Genomic DNA, 15102 nt, shown 5'->3' with positions numbered 1-15102 from the left:
AACTACAACAAAAGCAAGAGTACTTGTGGGACATGACGAAATGTTAACCTAGAGCACAATTAAGTACTTTCTACTGTTTTTTTTTTGTTTTTGGTTCAATACTTTCCACCATTTTGGGGCCTACTAATTCAGTTATTTGTTTGTAGTGACTAGTGAGTACAGTGTTTTCTATTACTATGGTCAGGACTCAGGACTAAAAAACTAGATATTTCAAAACTTACATAAAATGGTTCATAGTGTTGAGATACTTCTCTCATTATCTATCAGTTTTGAGATGAAATATTAACATAGTATCAAAGCCAACATTCAACTTCTCTCCAATTGTTATAATTCAAAAGATAGTTTTTAGTCACGAATCAAAAGATGATATTTAGTCATAAGTCAAAGATAATCAATCATCTAATCTATCACATTTATGTAGACAGGACATGTTAGGAACTAATTTACACATCGCTTATCGCATTGTCTCACCAGTAGTTTAAATAAAATTTTTTTTATTGAATTACTTATCTCATTATCAAAATTGATCTTGACATAAACCTTAACCTATGTCAACCTTCACATAACTAAACAATCTTATATAAATTGTATTTGTGCATATATGTCACTAATTAGTTGTCCATTGTGTAATTTATCAAAAAATGAAGACAAAACGGTGCCTTTTAAGTGGTTAAAACTTGTGATGGAGTCTAAATCTTAAAACCCTTGTTAGGGATACTCTTTTTTGCATTTTTTTGCGTACGGCCTACAAAGCCCAGAGGGAAATCATTCTAGGAAATGATGCCAGTCTTCAAAATAGAACTGGGCCTGTCTTGTTTGGTCCATTCGCTGGTTTAATAAATAAAAAATGTACCATCATAAAATTAGAAATTTGTTTAATTTCAGTACATGAAGTATATATTTATTTGCCAAACCATTCATTTGATATGGGCTATTGATAGTTTGTATCTTTTAAACACACTTATCTTATTCATACTATTCAATTAAAAGAAAATATATTTATATAAAAGATTACTAGAAACAAAATATTTTTTGTAGCAATTTGTGTTGTAAGATCTAATTATCCAAATTATAATCAAATAAAATTGATAAAAACTTTTATTTTGATAATTTTGCATCTTTAAAAATACAAACAGTAGAATCTATTATCGAAAACCTTAGTAAGGAAGAAAAGCAGCAAAGTGTTTGAAAATAAACCAGATTCGTATGAGATTGGAATCCATCCTAACCAGGTTTTGGGTGGGAGCATATTTAGCTTAACACAAAAGAAACAGAATAAAGAACAAAAAAGGAAAAGGAAAAGTACAATTAACTAGCACCAAACTATTTTTAGCATCATAAAGTCCAAAAATCAAACATTCTATCTTCACGCACAAGCTCCGGTTTGATTTACTAGTTTGGTCAATTTCTTAATTAACTTTGAGGATTCGCCAATTTGAGCAAGTAAAGAGATTAGCCCACCGTTTTCATACGAAAATTAAGGATTATGTATGTGCCATGTAGGAATGTGAAAGATAATATAAAAGTTTTTTTAGAGACTTATTAATGTACTCCCTAAGTTTTTTTTGTAGGATTGTGTTGGATAAGATTTGAACCCTCAACATTATCCTTATTAATATACTCCCTAAATTTTTCACTTTTATCACTTGACCACCTTATTACGGGAGCACATCTGCTGTCCTACAAAGAGTGTCACTTCATGTGTCACTACTTGTGATCGGTTGAAAAAATATATTTAAATTAAAATTTTAATAATTAATTATTTTTCTGACCAATCACAAATAGTGGTACATCAAGTGATACACTGTTGTGGAACAGCAGATGTCCACCCCTTATTACTCCCTATGAATATAACGGCTATTACAAGTTTGAACCGAGTCTCATTGCTAGATCTCTACAATCTACACCTATACATACTTCATATCTACTAATTTTAAAGAAGAAGAAAAGAAAAAGTCAATTAATTTATATGTGATACCTTCATGAAAGATGTATTGCAAAAAGACTTTGAAACTTGTATTGCATAAGAAAAAAAGGAAACTTTTTCTTTACCCAGGAATTTTTTAGAAGATTCTCGTCGCATGGGAGGCCTTGGAAAAATCAAGAAGCAAAAGTGCATCAATGATATTTTTCCTATCATTAACAAACACAAAGTGAAAAACTCCAAATTCAAAGGAAGGGAAAATAAGTCTCTCACTCAAGCTTCCCTATTAATAAACAAATAACAAGCTCCCTCATTGAAATAATCGTACGTGAATAACTTTGTCACCATATAGTTGGATCTTTTTACGTCTCTAAGGAAACAATAAATTAAAATAAACATGGAAAATGGGTAAAACCCTTGGCCTAGCTTATGATGAATCAATTCATAATCTTTTTAAACAAGAGTACTTATGACAATATCACTTATAAACTACACCTGTGATAATACCCTTACACATATTATATATATATATAGCTTATGATTCTCGTCGTGGACATTGTTGTTCTTTATAAAGCTTGACCACAAATAAGATTACCCAGCAAACTAGAAATTGAGCTATTTCATAATCAATTTCTAGTTTCGTATCATAGCATGCCGATAACAGCATGGTGGCATTTCATACATACAAAGCATAAAATAAATTATGCCCTTTTACCCAGTCCAATAAACTAGCTATAAACATTTAAAAAAAACAAGAGAAGTATGTCTAATTAGGATATTTAATTCGTTCCTTATTTTTTTATTCTTGTTCTTCATTAATAAATCAGAACGATGAATAATGGATCATATTAAGATAAGTGCAAGGAAAACCCTAAAATAGTTAAATAATTAGCTCAAGCTAGAATTTGAGAGTGATTTCACTCCCATTACTCTCTTCATACTGCAACCCTTTTCTCTCTCCTTCATTCTCACCACTCTCCCCTTTCCAGCTGCTACTCTCAGATTTTCCATCTTCTATACTCTCTGATCCTCCTTGAACATCGTACTCCGGCGAGCTTTGCCTCTGCGGGGCCGTCTTGTACACGTGCATGAGTTGGTGGTGGTGATGGAGGGCATTCTGGTGCGGAGGATGAGGCGGTGGAAGCAGCTGCTGTGGTGGCGCGGCGGTGTAGAACTCCTGAGGTAGTGAGTTAGGGTGCGCGCTATAGAGGGTAGGAGCCCCGGCAGTGGCGTATTCTGGTGGGACCCAAATTCCTCCTAGGACTACAAGCTGTGGTGGTGGTGCACCTGATTGTGGACTTGGACTGGGTCTTCTGGTGTGAAGCCTATATTTCTGTCAACAGAAAATGACTTAGAAATTTGTGGGAAAGGAAAACAGCAAATAAACAAAAACTGAAACAGAAGTTTGTTGGGAAATGAAGAATATGCACTGTGCAGAGTGTTGCGTACGTTGTCAGTGAGTCAATAATTATAGTACAAAAACAATAAAGGTGCTCTTTCATGCTATCTGTATTGTTTCACATATTCACACACAACAGTGTTTGTGTTTGTGAGAGAGACAAATACCTGGAGATGGCTTTTAACTTCATCATTAGTCAAACCATCAACTTTCATCAACTCCCTAATCTGTTTTGGAGTGGCCACTGTAAATACAAAATATCATATATGTTAAAGCGTGTTTGGTTTATAATCCTTTTTTATCTTCAAAAGGTATATTATATATGTATAAATAATCTGTTTTAAATGCATAACAAATCAATATAATGAGTCTGTAACAATTGTGATGTTTTGATTATCTTAATGACTAAACTCTAAGGTGAAAGTTGTACCTTTTCGCTTCCTATAATTTGGGTATGAGTTTCAAAAGGGTTCATTTTGTGATCAATCTTAATCAGTTAACATTAAATTGTTATACTATAACGTATATATACCTTGAGAACCACCAAGCATTTGAAGAGCGTTAACAAATCGACGGTGCAATTCTGGTGACCAGCACCTTCTTGCTTTCCTATGAGTTTGAGTAGTAGCAGCAGCAGCCGTTGTTGTGTTTTGTGCATGAGATGGCCCTTTTCCTTGATCAACTACCATTCCATCAGTGCCACCTTTGCTTGAATTCTCCATCTTCAGACATGGATCTTCACATTTCTTATCCTCAATTTCTTTCTCGGCAGAGGCCAGAGCCAATTCAGGGAGAGCCCTCAATGCAGAAATTTGGGAAGAATTTCTTTCTTTTAAAAATGGAAGGAAAGCTCCTCCTCCTCCTCCTCCATTATGATTCCCTTGTTTGTTATTGTGGTTTAGAACTAGACTAGGGTTCATGCTGAAACCAATATTATCAACTGCTTCTGTAGGGAGTGATGTGATAATTGTAGTGGCTTGTTGTTTGGTTCCTTCGCTTGCTTGGCTCCATAATTGAGCAGAAGTCATCCAATCTGCCTTGTTATCAGTTATTTTTGTTTCCTTTTCAGCAGAAAAGCTTTCATAGGTTGAGTGCTTTATTGGTATAAACTCTTCCAAAACTGGCCTTGTCCCTTGATTCACTTTTAACACCTCAAGTTGCTGCCTTGAAGCCTCCATAGCTGTCACAATTACCCAATTCAATTATAATAATTAAGGGTATTCAAATTGATTGGTAAGCAAAAAGAAGACAGAATGAAATATAGATTGCATGGTATGTGTGTGCATACATATATATAAATATGTGTGTGTATTCAAAGAAATAAAAGTGTATAACAAATATATAGATAGGAAAAAGCTATCTCACATCCCTAATGGAGGGTGGAAAAGAAAAAGAAGAGGAGTTACAAAAGACAGAATGGAAAAGAAGAAGAAAAAGATAAAGGTAAATTATAAACATTAGCCTTGATTTATTATTAGGAAAATCAGAATAAGAAAAAAAAATAAACATCTTGACAGAGTTAGATAGTATAATAGCATGAGTTGAATCTTCAACGTTTCGGATTCTGCATGTTTAATTAGTTTGTTTGGGACTTCAAACGAGAGGTTTGGTTCATGCATGTTTAGTTTATGTGTATGTATACCGTTAGTGAGAAGTTGCATGCAGAGAGGAAGCTCGCGTTTGAAGGCATCAATCTTGAGACGTTCTTCCTCAAGTTGAGAAATGATCTCTTCAACCTTGTAGTTCTGATCACTATTCTGACCCCCAAATGATTTCAGTGCCATATGGGTTTTGCAATCAAGGCTTAGTTTGGATGGTGATGATGCCATTCTTCTTAGTTTAACTTTTCACGTACAACTATACCAAATAACAAACAATAGTGTTTAAGATTATGTTCATGCCAAAGTAAGAAGATGGTATGTAGGAACAAAAAAGAGCAAAAGAGGGTGTTTGGCCCTTCTTCAATTCCCTTTCTAGTTCTGGTGGGGCAAGAGAAGGAGAGAGACAGAGAGAGAAAGGGAGGCAATGTTGTTTGTGAGCACAAGGTGGATCAAGGAGGGGATCGTCCTCTTTTTAGAGGTGAATTCAAAGGGCATAAAGAGAGAGAGTGAGAGATACAACACGACAAAAAAACGAATATCTCTTGTCCCAAATCATGTCTTCTATCCTTCATACGATATTTAATGTCAATGATAATAAAACAAAAACAATAATAATTATAAATATTTAATTTTTTTAATTAATATACCATATTTTCATTTGCATAGAACATATCACATGATAAGAGTTTAAATAAGATGTTGCAAAAGAAAAAGCATGGATAAAGCAAAGGGAAGTAACTTCCTACAGAGAGAGACAGAACCAATGTAAAATAAAAAAGTTATTATAAAAATAAATGAGAGATGCTGTTAGAGAAGGAATGAGATAGACTGACATTAGAGGGTCATGTGCTTTGAGCCTCGTTTGATTATTCTTCTTACTGTTATCCTTTTTTTCTTTACTCCTTTCTCTCTTTTTATCCCTCCTTGTACTTTTATTTTTCCTTTCTTTTCATAGGTGTTATTAGACTCAGATTCTCCTACAATATTAAATCAAAACCTCATTGTTCTAGATTATGTTTCTTAATTTCTTCAGCCAATACATATCCATGCATGACAATGTTCTCTGCGAATTAAGTAGGACAATAAGGATGCATATGCATAGGTGTGATGTTTCATAATTAACAGTCTAACCAGAGACTAAAAGTGAACCATTAATGAGTACTATTCATATGGTATATTTGTTCATCCTTCTCATTATAATTTTAATGGCTAGAAGAAAATGCATCATTTTTTATGTTTTTTCTTCATATAAAAAAAATAGTCAGTTATCAATAAATTAAATTTTGTATACTTATTTACATTAGAAATTAATTATTTTAATTTTACTTAACATGCTTAAATGTATGTCTATACTCATGTTTTAAGTTGATATCCATGACAAAAAAGAGTATTTAGATAAAAGGTTGGATATTACCGTTAATTTTATGATTTAATATGTATACATTGATAGTATAAGTGTTTTTTGCATTGTTAACAAATTATTCATATGTTAATTATTATTAACTCTTAAACAAAAGTAATACAAATCAATGATAAATGATATACTGACAGTGTAAAGTATCAACTATGGATAGATTTTAAACTTTTATTTTTAAGCTTAGTGCACGTTTCTGGATGTTGGTCATGTATTAGGCAAAGTAATTTCTTGTGGCATGGTTATGGAGAATGATCATCTTACTTAGTGGTGTTCTATTCCTTATATCAAATAAATTAAATTTTAATATATAATATAAAAATGTTACATTTTATTTTTAAAAGATAGTTTTCTTTTTATTTATATTTAATATTTGATCGATCCATGATAGAGAATGGGACACCTTTAAGAATATATGGTAATTTATACTGTGTATGATATATATTGCTGTTGTCCGAGCAAGAATTATGGATTCTATTGTGATTAATTAATGCAAAGACTTGGTGGATTGTGGTGGAGCATATACCACCAACAAATAATTTTTACAAACAGGGTGAATAAATAAAGAGAAAGTGGAAGAAAGGAGAGAAAAAGCACATATTCAAATAGGTACGTTTAGTATCAATCCACCTTGCGACTTTCTCTTGTATTGGAGGACTCCAAAAGTTGAATAATCATCATGAATTTGAGTGCATTCAGAGAATACAGGAATATCTAATCTAAAAAATGAGAGACATTCACGGTATGAAATAAAATATTGGTGCAACATTTATGCAATAACAACATAAATATTTATACATAATCAATATATCATCTAACATTCATTTATATTACTTTTTTGAAGAAACAATAATGATTAAATATGAATGATAAATAATACATTAATAACGTTAGCATATATATTTTTTTCCATAAAATATTTACACCCATATCAAAGTTCATATTATGGATATCAAATTTCATATTCCCACATAGTTTAAAAATATTAAGTAATATAAGATATAACATAATTACATTAAAATAACATAATTAGAAACTAAATTATAAGGAAATAGAAAATTATTGGCTAAAGAGAGAAGCAGTAAGTAATAATATTATTAGAAAGTAAAGCATATATATAAAAGATTGAAGAGAAAAAGATAAAATATAAATATGTATTGAGCTTACAAAAATCAAAAGATTTGGAATATATAAAAAAATATATATTAAAAGATGGAAGGAATTCCAATTGAGAGATTCTATATATGTTAAGGGAACACAATCCACGAAGCTTAAAGGGGTTAAAAGAAATCATGTCACAAAAAAGAGTGATAAAGGATGCTTGCATAGGAGAATCATCCTGTACTCTCTTTAGCGAAGTGGGTAGGAAGCTAAGAAGATTCTCTTTTACATTTTAAACATTTTTTTGTTACTTTAATTGGTTAAGAAACCGGGTACAAAACCTTCATTTGAATAGGGTCAAGTAAGGGTTTTAAAATGTTATTAATTTCATGGACCCTATTGCTAGGATCACTTCTAATTTACTTCATTCCTTGCGAGTTTCATACAAGCAACATGAAAGGATATTATTTTATACATACTATATTCGTAGATACTACATATGTATTGTAGTTTTCTATCAATCTCAGAAACATTCTTCTTTAAATACTTATTCTTTTCTCAGCCTATTGTTATTTAAAATATCTAATTTATAATAAAATATCTAATTGGGTGTAGAAAGGTGTAACAAAGAGAGGTGGAACAAGATGAAAGAAAAGGCCATAGAATTGACAGATATGATAAGAAAAAGGAAATAAAAAGAAAATTAAAGTATAAGAGATTAGGAAAATGTTGTAAAAATATAAGAGTTAAAGTCATTGTTTATAAGACTCATGGCTTCTATGTTGGGTCTTTTTCTTGGGCTGCAGTTTTCTAAAAGAAAGTGTTGATTGTGGGCATACCTATAACAATGTTTTTATTAGCAATTGTTGATAAAAGATTGTTAATACAAATGAATTTCATCCAAAGCATGCAAATTATGAACAGCCTTATACATCTTTGTTTTTTTTTTAACCTCTTTACCCTCTTGTGAATGGAAAAAGTGTTCGTCGGGAGAGTTAGCCCTACATATTTATGAATGTTCCCGGCTCAAACATGATTGTCTTCAGTGCGCGAGGATATATGCAGGAAATAAAAAAACCGGAAAAAAAATATCTACATTTGAAAGGATTGAGAAACAAAAAATAAAGTGATTTTAAATTAAAAATAAAAAGGAAAAGTTAAGCATGTGTAAGATAGAGAAAGAAGCATCGAATTCCGTTGGCATGCAATAAAAATGGTTGGTTGCTTTCCAACTTAGTCTTCTAGTACAAGCTACATTCCAACCCACACCTTTTCTTCGGATCCTTTTTTTTTTCTCCTTCTTTCTTTTACCCATATAAATAAAAAAGGATAATAGAATAAATATAAATAAGTAATAATAATATAATAATGATAAAAAGAATGAGAAGAAGCGATTATCCTGGGGACGCGTGTCTATAATATTCTTCCATATCGTCCTTCTTCTGAATATCCCTTTTGTGTGGCCCATTTACAGAGCCACTCAGAATATTCTCCTGCTCCACTTCTCTTTATCCACCTGCTACTCCTCTCTACATATTTTGTCACCAAAATTATCTTCCATGTATTGTTATATGTGTTGTTTGTATAAAGATTTATATAAAGTTATTACATTATTTACCATTTATTTAAATTATTTATGTTGAAGATATAATTATATTAAATATAGTGCAGTAACTCTGTTAATATTATTTTTTTGTTATCTTTATTCAATTTGATGTTATTAATATAGAGTTTATATAATCATCACATATGATTTGTTTGGTTGACAAGAGAAAATGAGGAGAGAGAAATAGACAAGAAAAAAAAATGTGAGAAAGAGAAAGATGAGAAATGGAGTATATTTCTGTGATATGAGAGAAAATGAATAGAAATAAATATTTTTTTTGTTTGGTTAGATAGAAAATGAGAATAAAGTGATAATGTTGTGATTCAAATTACAAAAATATCTCTAGAATAAAGAAAATAGTCAAAAAAATATTGTTTTATTATTAATTAAAAATAAATGTTATAATTTTAAATTATAAATTTTATTATAATTTTAATTAACATTTTTAATTGATATGGTGTGTGACATAATTTAGGACATAATTTGAGACAATAGATCATTGTCCAGCTAAAGTCTCTATTTCTTTATCACTTTCTCCTAATAAGTAGAGGGAAAAAATTTGTGGCTCACCCACTTTTTTCTTCTCTCCCTTCTTTCTCCCCTCTCAACCAAAAGGGAGAAACTCCTCATTTTCTTCTACTCCTCTCTCCCTTTTTTCTCTGTTCTCTATCTCTACCCAACCAAACTTAACCATAAGGATAAAAGATATATACGATTATATTTTGATTTTTGTGATGGGATACTTGTTAAAGTGGAAAATGGTATTAATCATAATAGTGATTAATTATTTATTCAGAAGTCTAAAGTGATAAATATATATTTTCCTTATTTGGAAACTATTTTTTGTTTTACATTTTTAAGATATGGTCAAAGTTTAAAAAAAAAAGATCTATCCTCATACAATAGTTATGCCTGTCATTTTTTTAATTAATATACTTTAGGGAGTAATTTTTAGTGGTATGTCACCGTTGTTTTGTTATGTGCACTTAGTTACCATAACATGTGATGCTCACTACATTTATGAACACAAATCTCATGTTTTTGTTTGTCTGTCTTTGCAGTGCAATGAGAATAACTCATAGGACACTATTATCAGTCCTTTCAATAATGGCCTTATCTTGTAGGATTTGGGTTTGGCCTTCTCTTTTAAAACTATAATAAAATGCTTATTATTGAAATCAATTATTGTTGATTAGAGATATGAGAAGATCCTCTTCTAACTCTTTAAAACATGTTTGGCGTTTTTTCAATTAAAAGTTGTAAGGAAAACACATTACTCATCATTTCCCCTCTTTTGCATACTGAAAGTTAAATACCACCTTTTAACCAACCAATAAATTAAACCAGAGATAAAATATAGTATTTGCAATCAATTTTAAATATTACTTTTTTATGGTAAAAAATAGTCCATTGTGACTTACATGTGATATTTTGGTATAATGATAAAGTAATAGTTGTTTTGGCTACTTCTCATTCTTTAAAAACTCTTAAGCCTAACACAATTTAGTAAAATTATATGAACATGATAAAGTAATTAATTTGTTGAGATTGAATTGATAAGGACAATTTAATATAAAAAAGCCGCAACTAAGGTTCAGATTTATATTTTGGGCCTCTTCCTTATATTAATCAATGGTTTTATATATATTTCAATATCCAAAAAATATTATTATTCTAAGATTTGTGGGCTGTGAAAAATTCCTCCCTATTTTTCTCTCTTAGAAATGAGACCTTCTAAGCCCAAAAATAATAGGGCCTAATCAGTAGGCACACATTCTTTTTCTCTGACCACCATAGACACCTTTCAAACTTCAACTTCATTCAATAAATTTTCATTCTAATTCTAACCAAGACAAAATTTCTCTTTATCCTATGAAGGAGTTGTGTTTTTTTAATCTTTCAAATTTTAGGAAAGTAAGAAGGGAAAATAAAATGATACTTTGTCTTTACATTAAAAGCTTCAACTAAAGCAAAAGGCATAATCACAGAATAACTAGTTTCAGGAACTACTTTTAAAGCTTAAGAAAACAAGCACAATAACTAGCTTTCCTTTCTACACCCATTATGCAAACAAGCATGCAAAACATTGAGTATTGTTGTAATATATAATAATAGGTTTGTTATTTTCTTACAAGCCTTAGTCATTGATTCGTATAAATTAAAGAAATGGGTATAATCATAAATTTGTAGACGAGACTAGAATACAAGAACAAATAATTAACTAGATATTGTAGTGCGGTCTAAGATACTTTTAGAATAAGAAACAAAGTTGATTAATTAGGAGCAGGAATATAAGAAATTAGATATTCTATTACTTTGAATCCAATTATTTATGGAAAGATATAGTTCATGAATATTATCATTAAGATGATGGCCAAATTGAAATTCATAAAAAGAGAATAATGAAATTCATAAGGAATGGACTAAGTTGCATGATAAAAAGAAAGATACCCTTGTGGGCTTTGCTGAAAGAAGAGGAAAGGTACGTCTACGGGTTCAAGGATATTTGTAATGGAAGAGAATCGTTTAAGTACCAGAATTTTTTGATTTTTTTGATTTCCCACGTATATACTCGTACTAGAGGCAATTCTGTCCGAATTGAGAACTTTCACATATATGTTGGACTAAATCTTGTAGCGGATATTTTTCTCATCCACAAGACTCAAACTCACAATTTTGTGTAAGGGGAATCAAACATATATCACATATATCACTTCAATCTACAGTATTTATGGGGTAAGTTCTTATTTTCACTTTAGGGTAGAATCTTGGCTTCTTTAGACATTAAAATAAACATAACCTGGCTCAATTATTATTCATTATTGTCATCTTAGAATCATTTCTAGCTGTTTGCATATTTATTTTATGTGTTTAATTTATGCTTGCACGTGGGAGTCAATAACTTTCTACTTTGTTGGCCATCAACCCTCATTTTTACAATCCTGCTTATTGTTATATATTTAGAAAAATATTGTGTTTACTATAGCTAAATTGCATTCCATTTGTTGGCCACCATTATTACATGGCTCTGAATCAATTGTTTTAACCAAATTCTTATTATTGATAAAGCATAAATGATTTAAAGTTAAATAAGTTTTTGAAATTGATGATAGAGACATGATTGGTATCATTGGTACCAATCTATTAACTTTTTCATATCATGTTACTATGCCTATCTCATCAAATAGGTTGGTAGAAGGAATAAAGATAATATATCATATTTTATGTGTTTTAATGATATTTCAATTACAAAGTATTACTTAATTAAAAAGAAAAATCATAAAAACAAAAAATAAATTTGATATATTATTTGGTGAAATATGATTGATTTGAGAGACAAGTATATGAATTTTAGGATATGTAATCCTTGTCTAGATTCTAGATTCTGGTTTCTGAACTTGATCATACTACACATTTTTTATAAACAAATTGTATTAAAAGTAGCAAGTCTGTGACAAAAAATGCATTTTTTCCAAATAATTTTGTATAATCATTTCCAAATCATTTTAATTATCCAAACTACAAATATACGAAGTATGTGGCTTAATTTCTATAAGGATATCCAAAGGGACATTTTCGATTTTATTATCAATAGCTAGCAAAACGATAAATAAATTAAATTAGATGAATGCTAATATATGGTATATTTTTATAGTAGCAAATAGGGTGAGCACATTAATTTGACCATAGAAAATAGTAATATAGCATCTGAAGCATAAGAGTGGAGGATGGAATAGAATCACTTTGGTCGGCCTCTATTGAAAAGATGAAGTTGTTAGAAAAGAAGAAGAAAAAAAGGGTACACTTATTCAGAGTCTTGGTGAAGACTCGAATTTTGAACATAATGTTAAACTAATTGTTGACTCACTATTATTGTTGGTGTCGTCAAAAAGAGTAAAGTACCTACATCAAATATCTTTGTCAAAGCAAAATTCTCCAATTAGTCGTACACCATAAGGTTGAGTCTTATGGGAAAGTTGATCTATGATATATGCATGTAATTAACAACATCAATCTTTAGATGTTTATTAAAATTGTAATGTCAAAAATATCCCCCAAGGATATAAATATGGGTAGTCCTTTTTTAACATTCAATTGGCTATATATATATATATATATCCTATATTCCTATCGTTGATGCCAAATTGCATATCAGAAAGGAAGGGGAATAGTAAATTGGGTGTTTTTTTCAAACGATTTTTTACAGATTATATATTTGAAATAGGTCAATTAGACTGAAGTGCCAACTTAATTCTCAAAGCCCAAAAAAAGAGGACGATGTTAGCGACTGAGGCCCAAATAAATCAGACACTCATATCGGCACTCAGACAATTCCCTAGTCTATGCCCATAAATCCAAACTGAACCAAACTAAAATTAATGGGTCCTGTAATGTTATATCATATTATTATATCATTCCATTAATCCTATTTATAAATTAATTATTAATAGATAATGTATTACCTTGTGATATATATTACTTTTTTATGGGTAACATGATTATTACAATAATATAGTAGGAAGATATATTATTTGTATGATGATAATTATTTAATGCATTCATGGTTTGTTCATTTAGGCAAATATACATAGGAGTTAAACCATTCTCATTTTAGGGTAATTCCAATCAATTGAAGTAAATGATTCTCTCTTCTTTTGCCCTATCTTAAAAATCTAATTCTATAATTAAATATATTTTTGGTCATTGAATAATATAATCTTCTATTGGTAATTAGGGTTGCTTTATCCACAATGCCCATGTTCGTACAATGCCCACCAAAATTAGGGTGGGCATGAGCATGCCCAATTTTATATAGGACATGTCCTGTTCGTCCAAAATGGGCAGAGCGCAGACGACCCTAAATTTAAAAAAATTAAATATTTGTGTTATCATACTTGAGATTACATGGATACAAAGTGAGAGTAACATTCAGAACACAAAACATAATACATTGTTTTGCATAAACCGGACATGAAGTTAATTGGTAAGATATTATATTTTGAAAAATTGATACATTGTACTTGAGTTATGAGAACATTAATTACTTTTGCTGTTGAGGATAGAGCACAATGCGGAAGCACATGATTGAATCAATTGAGAACAAAAGAGAAGCAAGTAAAGGATAAAGAAAATAACACACAAGATTTAACGTGGAAAAACCCCTCAGTGTGAGAAGGAAAAAACCACGGGCGATCAAGCGAAAAATTCCACTATGTAAAAAAGAAGAGTACAAGAAATCATCTTATAATGATGAGGACAAATGACAATATTTTTTCTCACAAATACTCTCTCAAATGGAACAAGAATTCTCACCAAGAAATACACTCACAATATATGTGTAAATGAAAGAGATGTTGTGTGTTGTGAAGATGATTTTGAAGCTCTCTATATGTGTCCTTTTATAGGCAAGCAAAGTCTTGGTATCTTGGATTCCAAGCATTGGATGCTTGGAAACAAAGCCATAAAAGTGACATAAAATGCCCTTAAAGAGAGCCATAAAATTGTCATAAAATTCTTTTAAGGCATAGTAATGAGAGGCATCTAACAATCTCCACCTTGGCTCGAATTTGATAAGTTGCTCATCGCCAAATAATGCCCCGAAGGGCACTCAAGTGCTGTAGAGACCAACCAAGTCCAAGCAAAGTTGGAACTTGGTATTCGGAAGTGGCTTGGTAAGTATATCTGCTGGATTCTCTGATGTGTGAATCTTTTCCACCATAATTTCACCAATAGCAACAATATCTCGGATAAAGTGACGTTTTATATCAATGTGTTTGGTCTTGTCATGATAACGATTATTCCTGGTCAAATGAATAGCACTTTGACTATCACAAAACACTGTAAGAACACCCTGTATTAGACCAAGTTCATTTACCAAACCTCGGAGCCAAATAGCCTCCTTCACACCCTCCGTTGCTGAAATATATTCTGCTTCAGTCGTAGACAATGCAGCAATGGACTGAAGAGTAGCTTTCCAGCTAATAGCACTATTACAGAGAGTAAAAATGTAACCAGAAAGAGACCTCATTCTATCAATATCACCACTATAATCCGAAT

The 15102-nt window shown here is 30.9% G+C and overlaps 1 protein-coding gene across 1 annotated transcript; it reads right to left on the bottom strand.

Moving 5' to 3' along the window:
- On the bottom strand, positions 2519–5413 carry LOC109345214 (myb family transcription factor EFM-like). The gene is made up of 4 exons (XM_019584073.1): positions 4966–5413; positions 3856–4503; positions 3491–3567; positions 2519–3257 (listed from the first exon to the last, which is right to left on the bottom strand). Exons 1-4 carry the CDS (start codon positions 5150–5152, stop codon positions 2823–2825), a joined length of 1347 nt encoding a protein of 448 aa, XP_019439618.1. The 5' UTR covers positions 5153–5413; the 3' UTR covers positions 2519–2822.

Source organism: Lupinus angustifolius, chromosome LG01 (genome assembly GCF_001865875.1).
Source record: "Lupinus angustifolius cultivar Tanjil chromosome LG01, LupAngTanjil_v1.0, whole genome shotgun sequence".
In the NCBI taxonomy this organism is placed as follows: Eukaryota; Viridiplantae; Streptophyta; class Magnoliopsida; order Fabales; family Fabaceae; genus Lupinus; species Lupinus angustifolius.
The sequence above is the reverse complement of the archived record's forward strand: the minus strand, read 5'-3'. Positions and strand labels throughout refer to the sequence as shown.

What these genes read in the sequence shown, in the direction of transcription:
- LOC109345214 (XM_019584073.1), bottom strand. Translation starts at nt 5,152, where the DNA reads ATGGCATCATCACCATCCAAACTAAGCCTTGATTGCAAAACCCATATG. An exon ending in AATGCTTGGTGGTTCTCAAG is followed by an intron (nt 3,568 to 3,855) that starts GTATATATACGT and finishes TTGTATTTACAG; the next exon opens with TGGCCACTCCAAAACAGATT. An exon ending in AAGTTAAAAGCCATCTCCAG is followed by an intron (nt 3,258 to 3,490) that starts GTATTTGTCTCT and finishes TTCTGTTGACAG; the next exon opens with AAATATAGGCTTCACACCAG.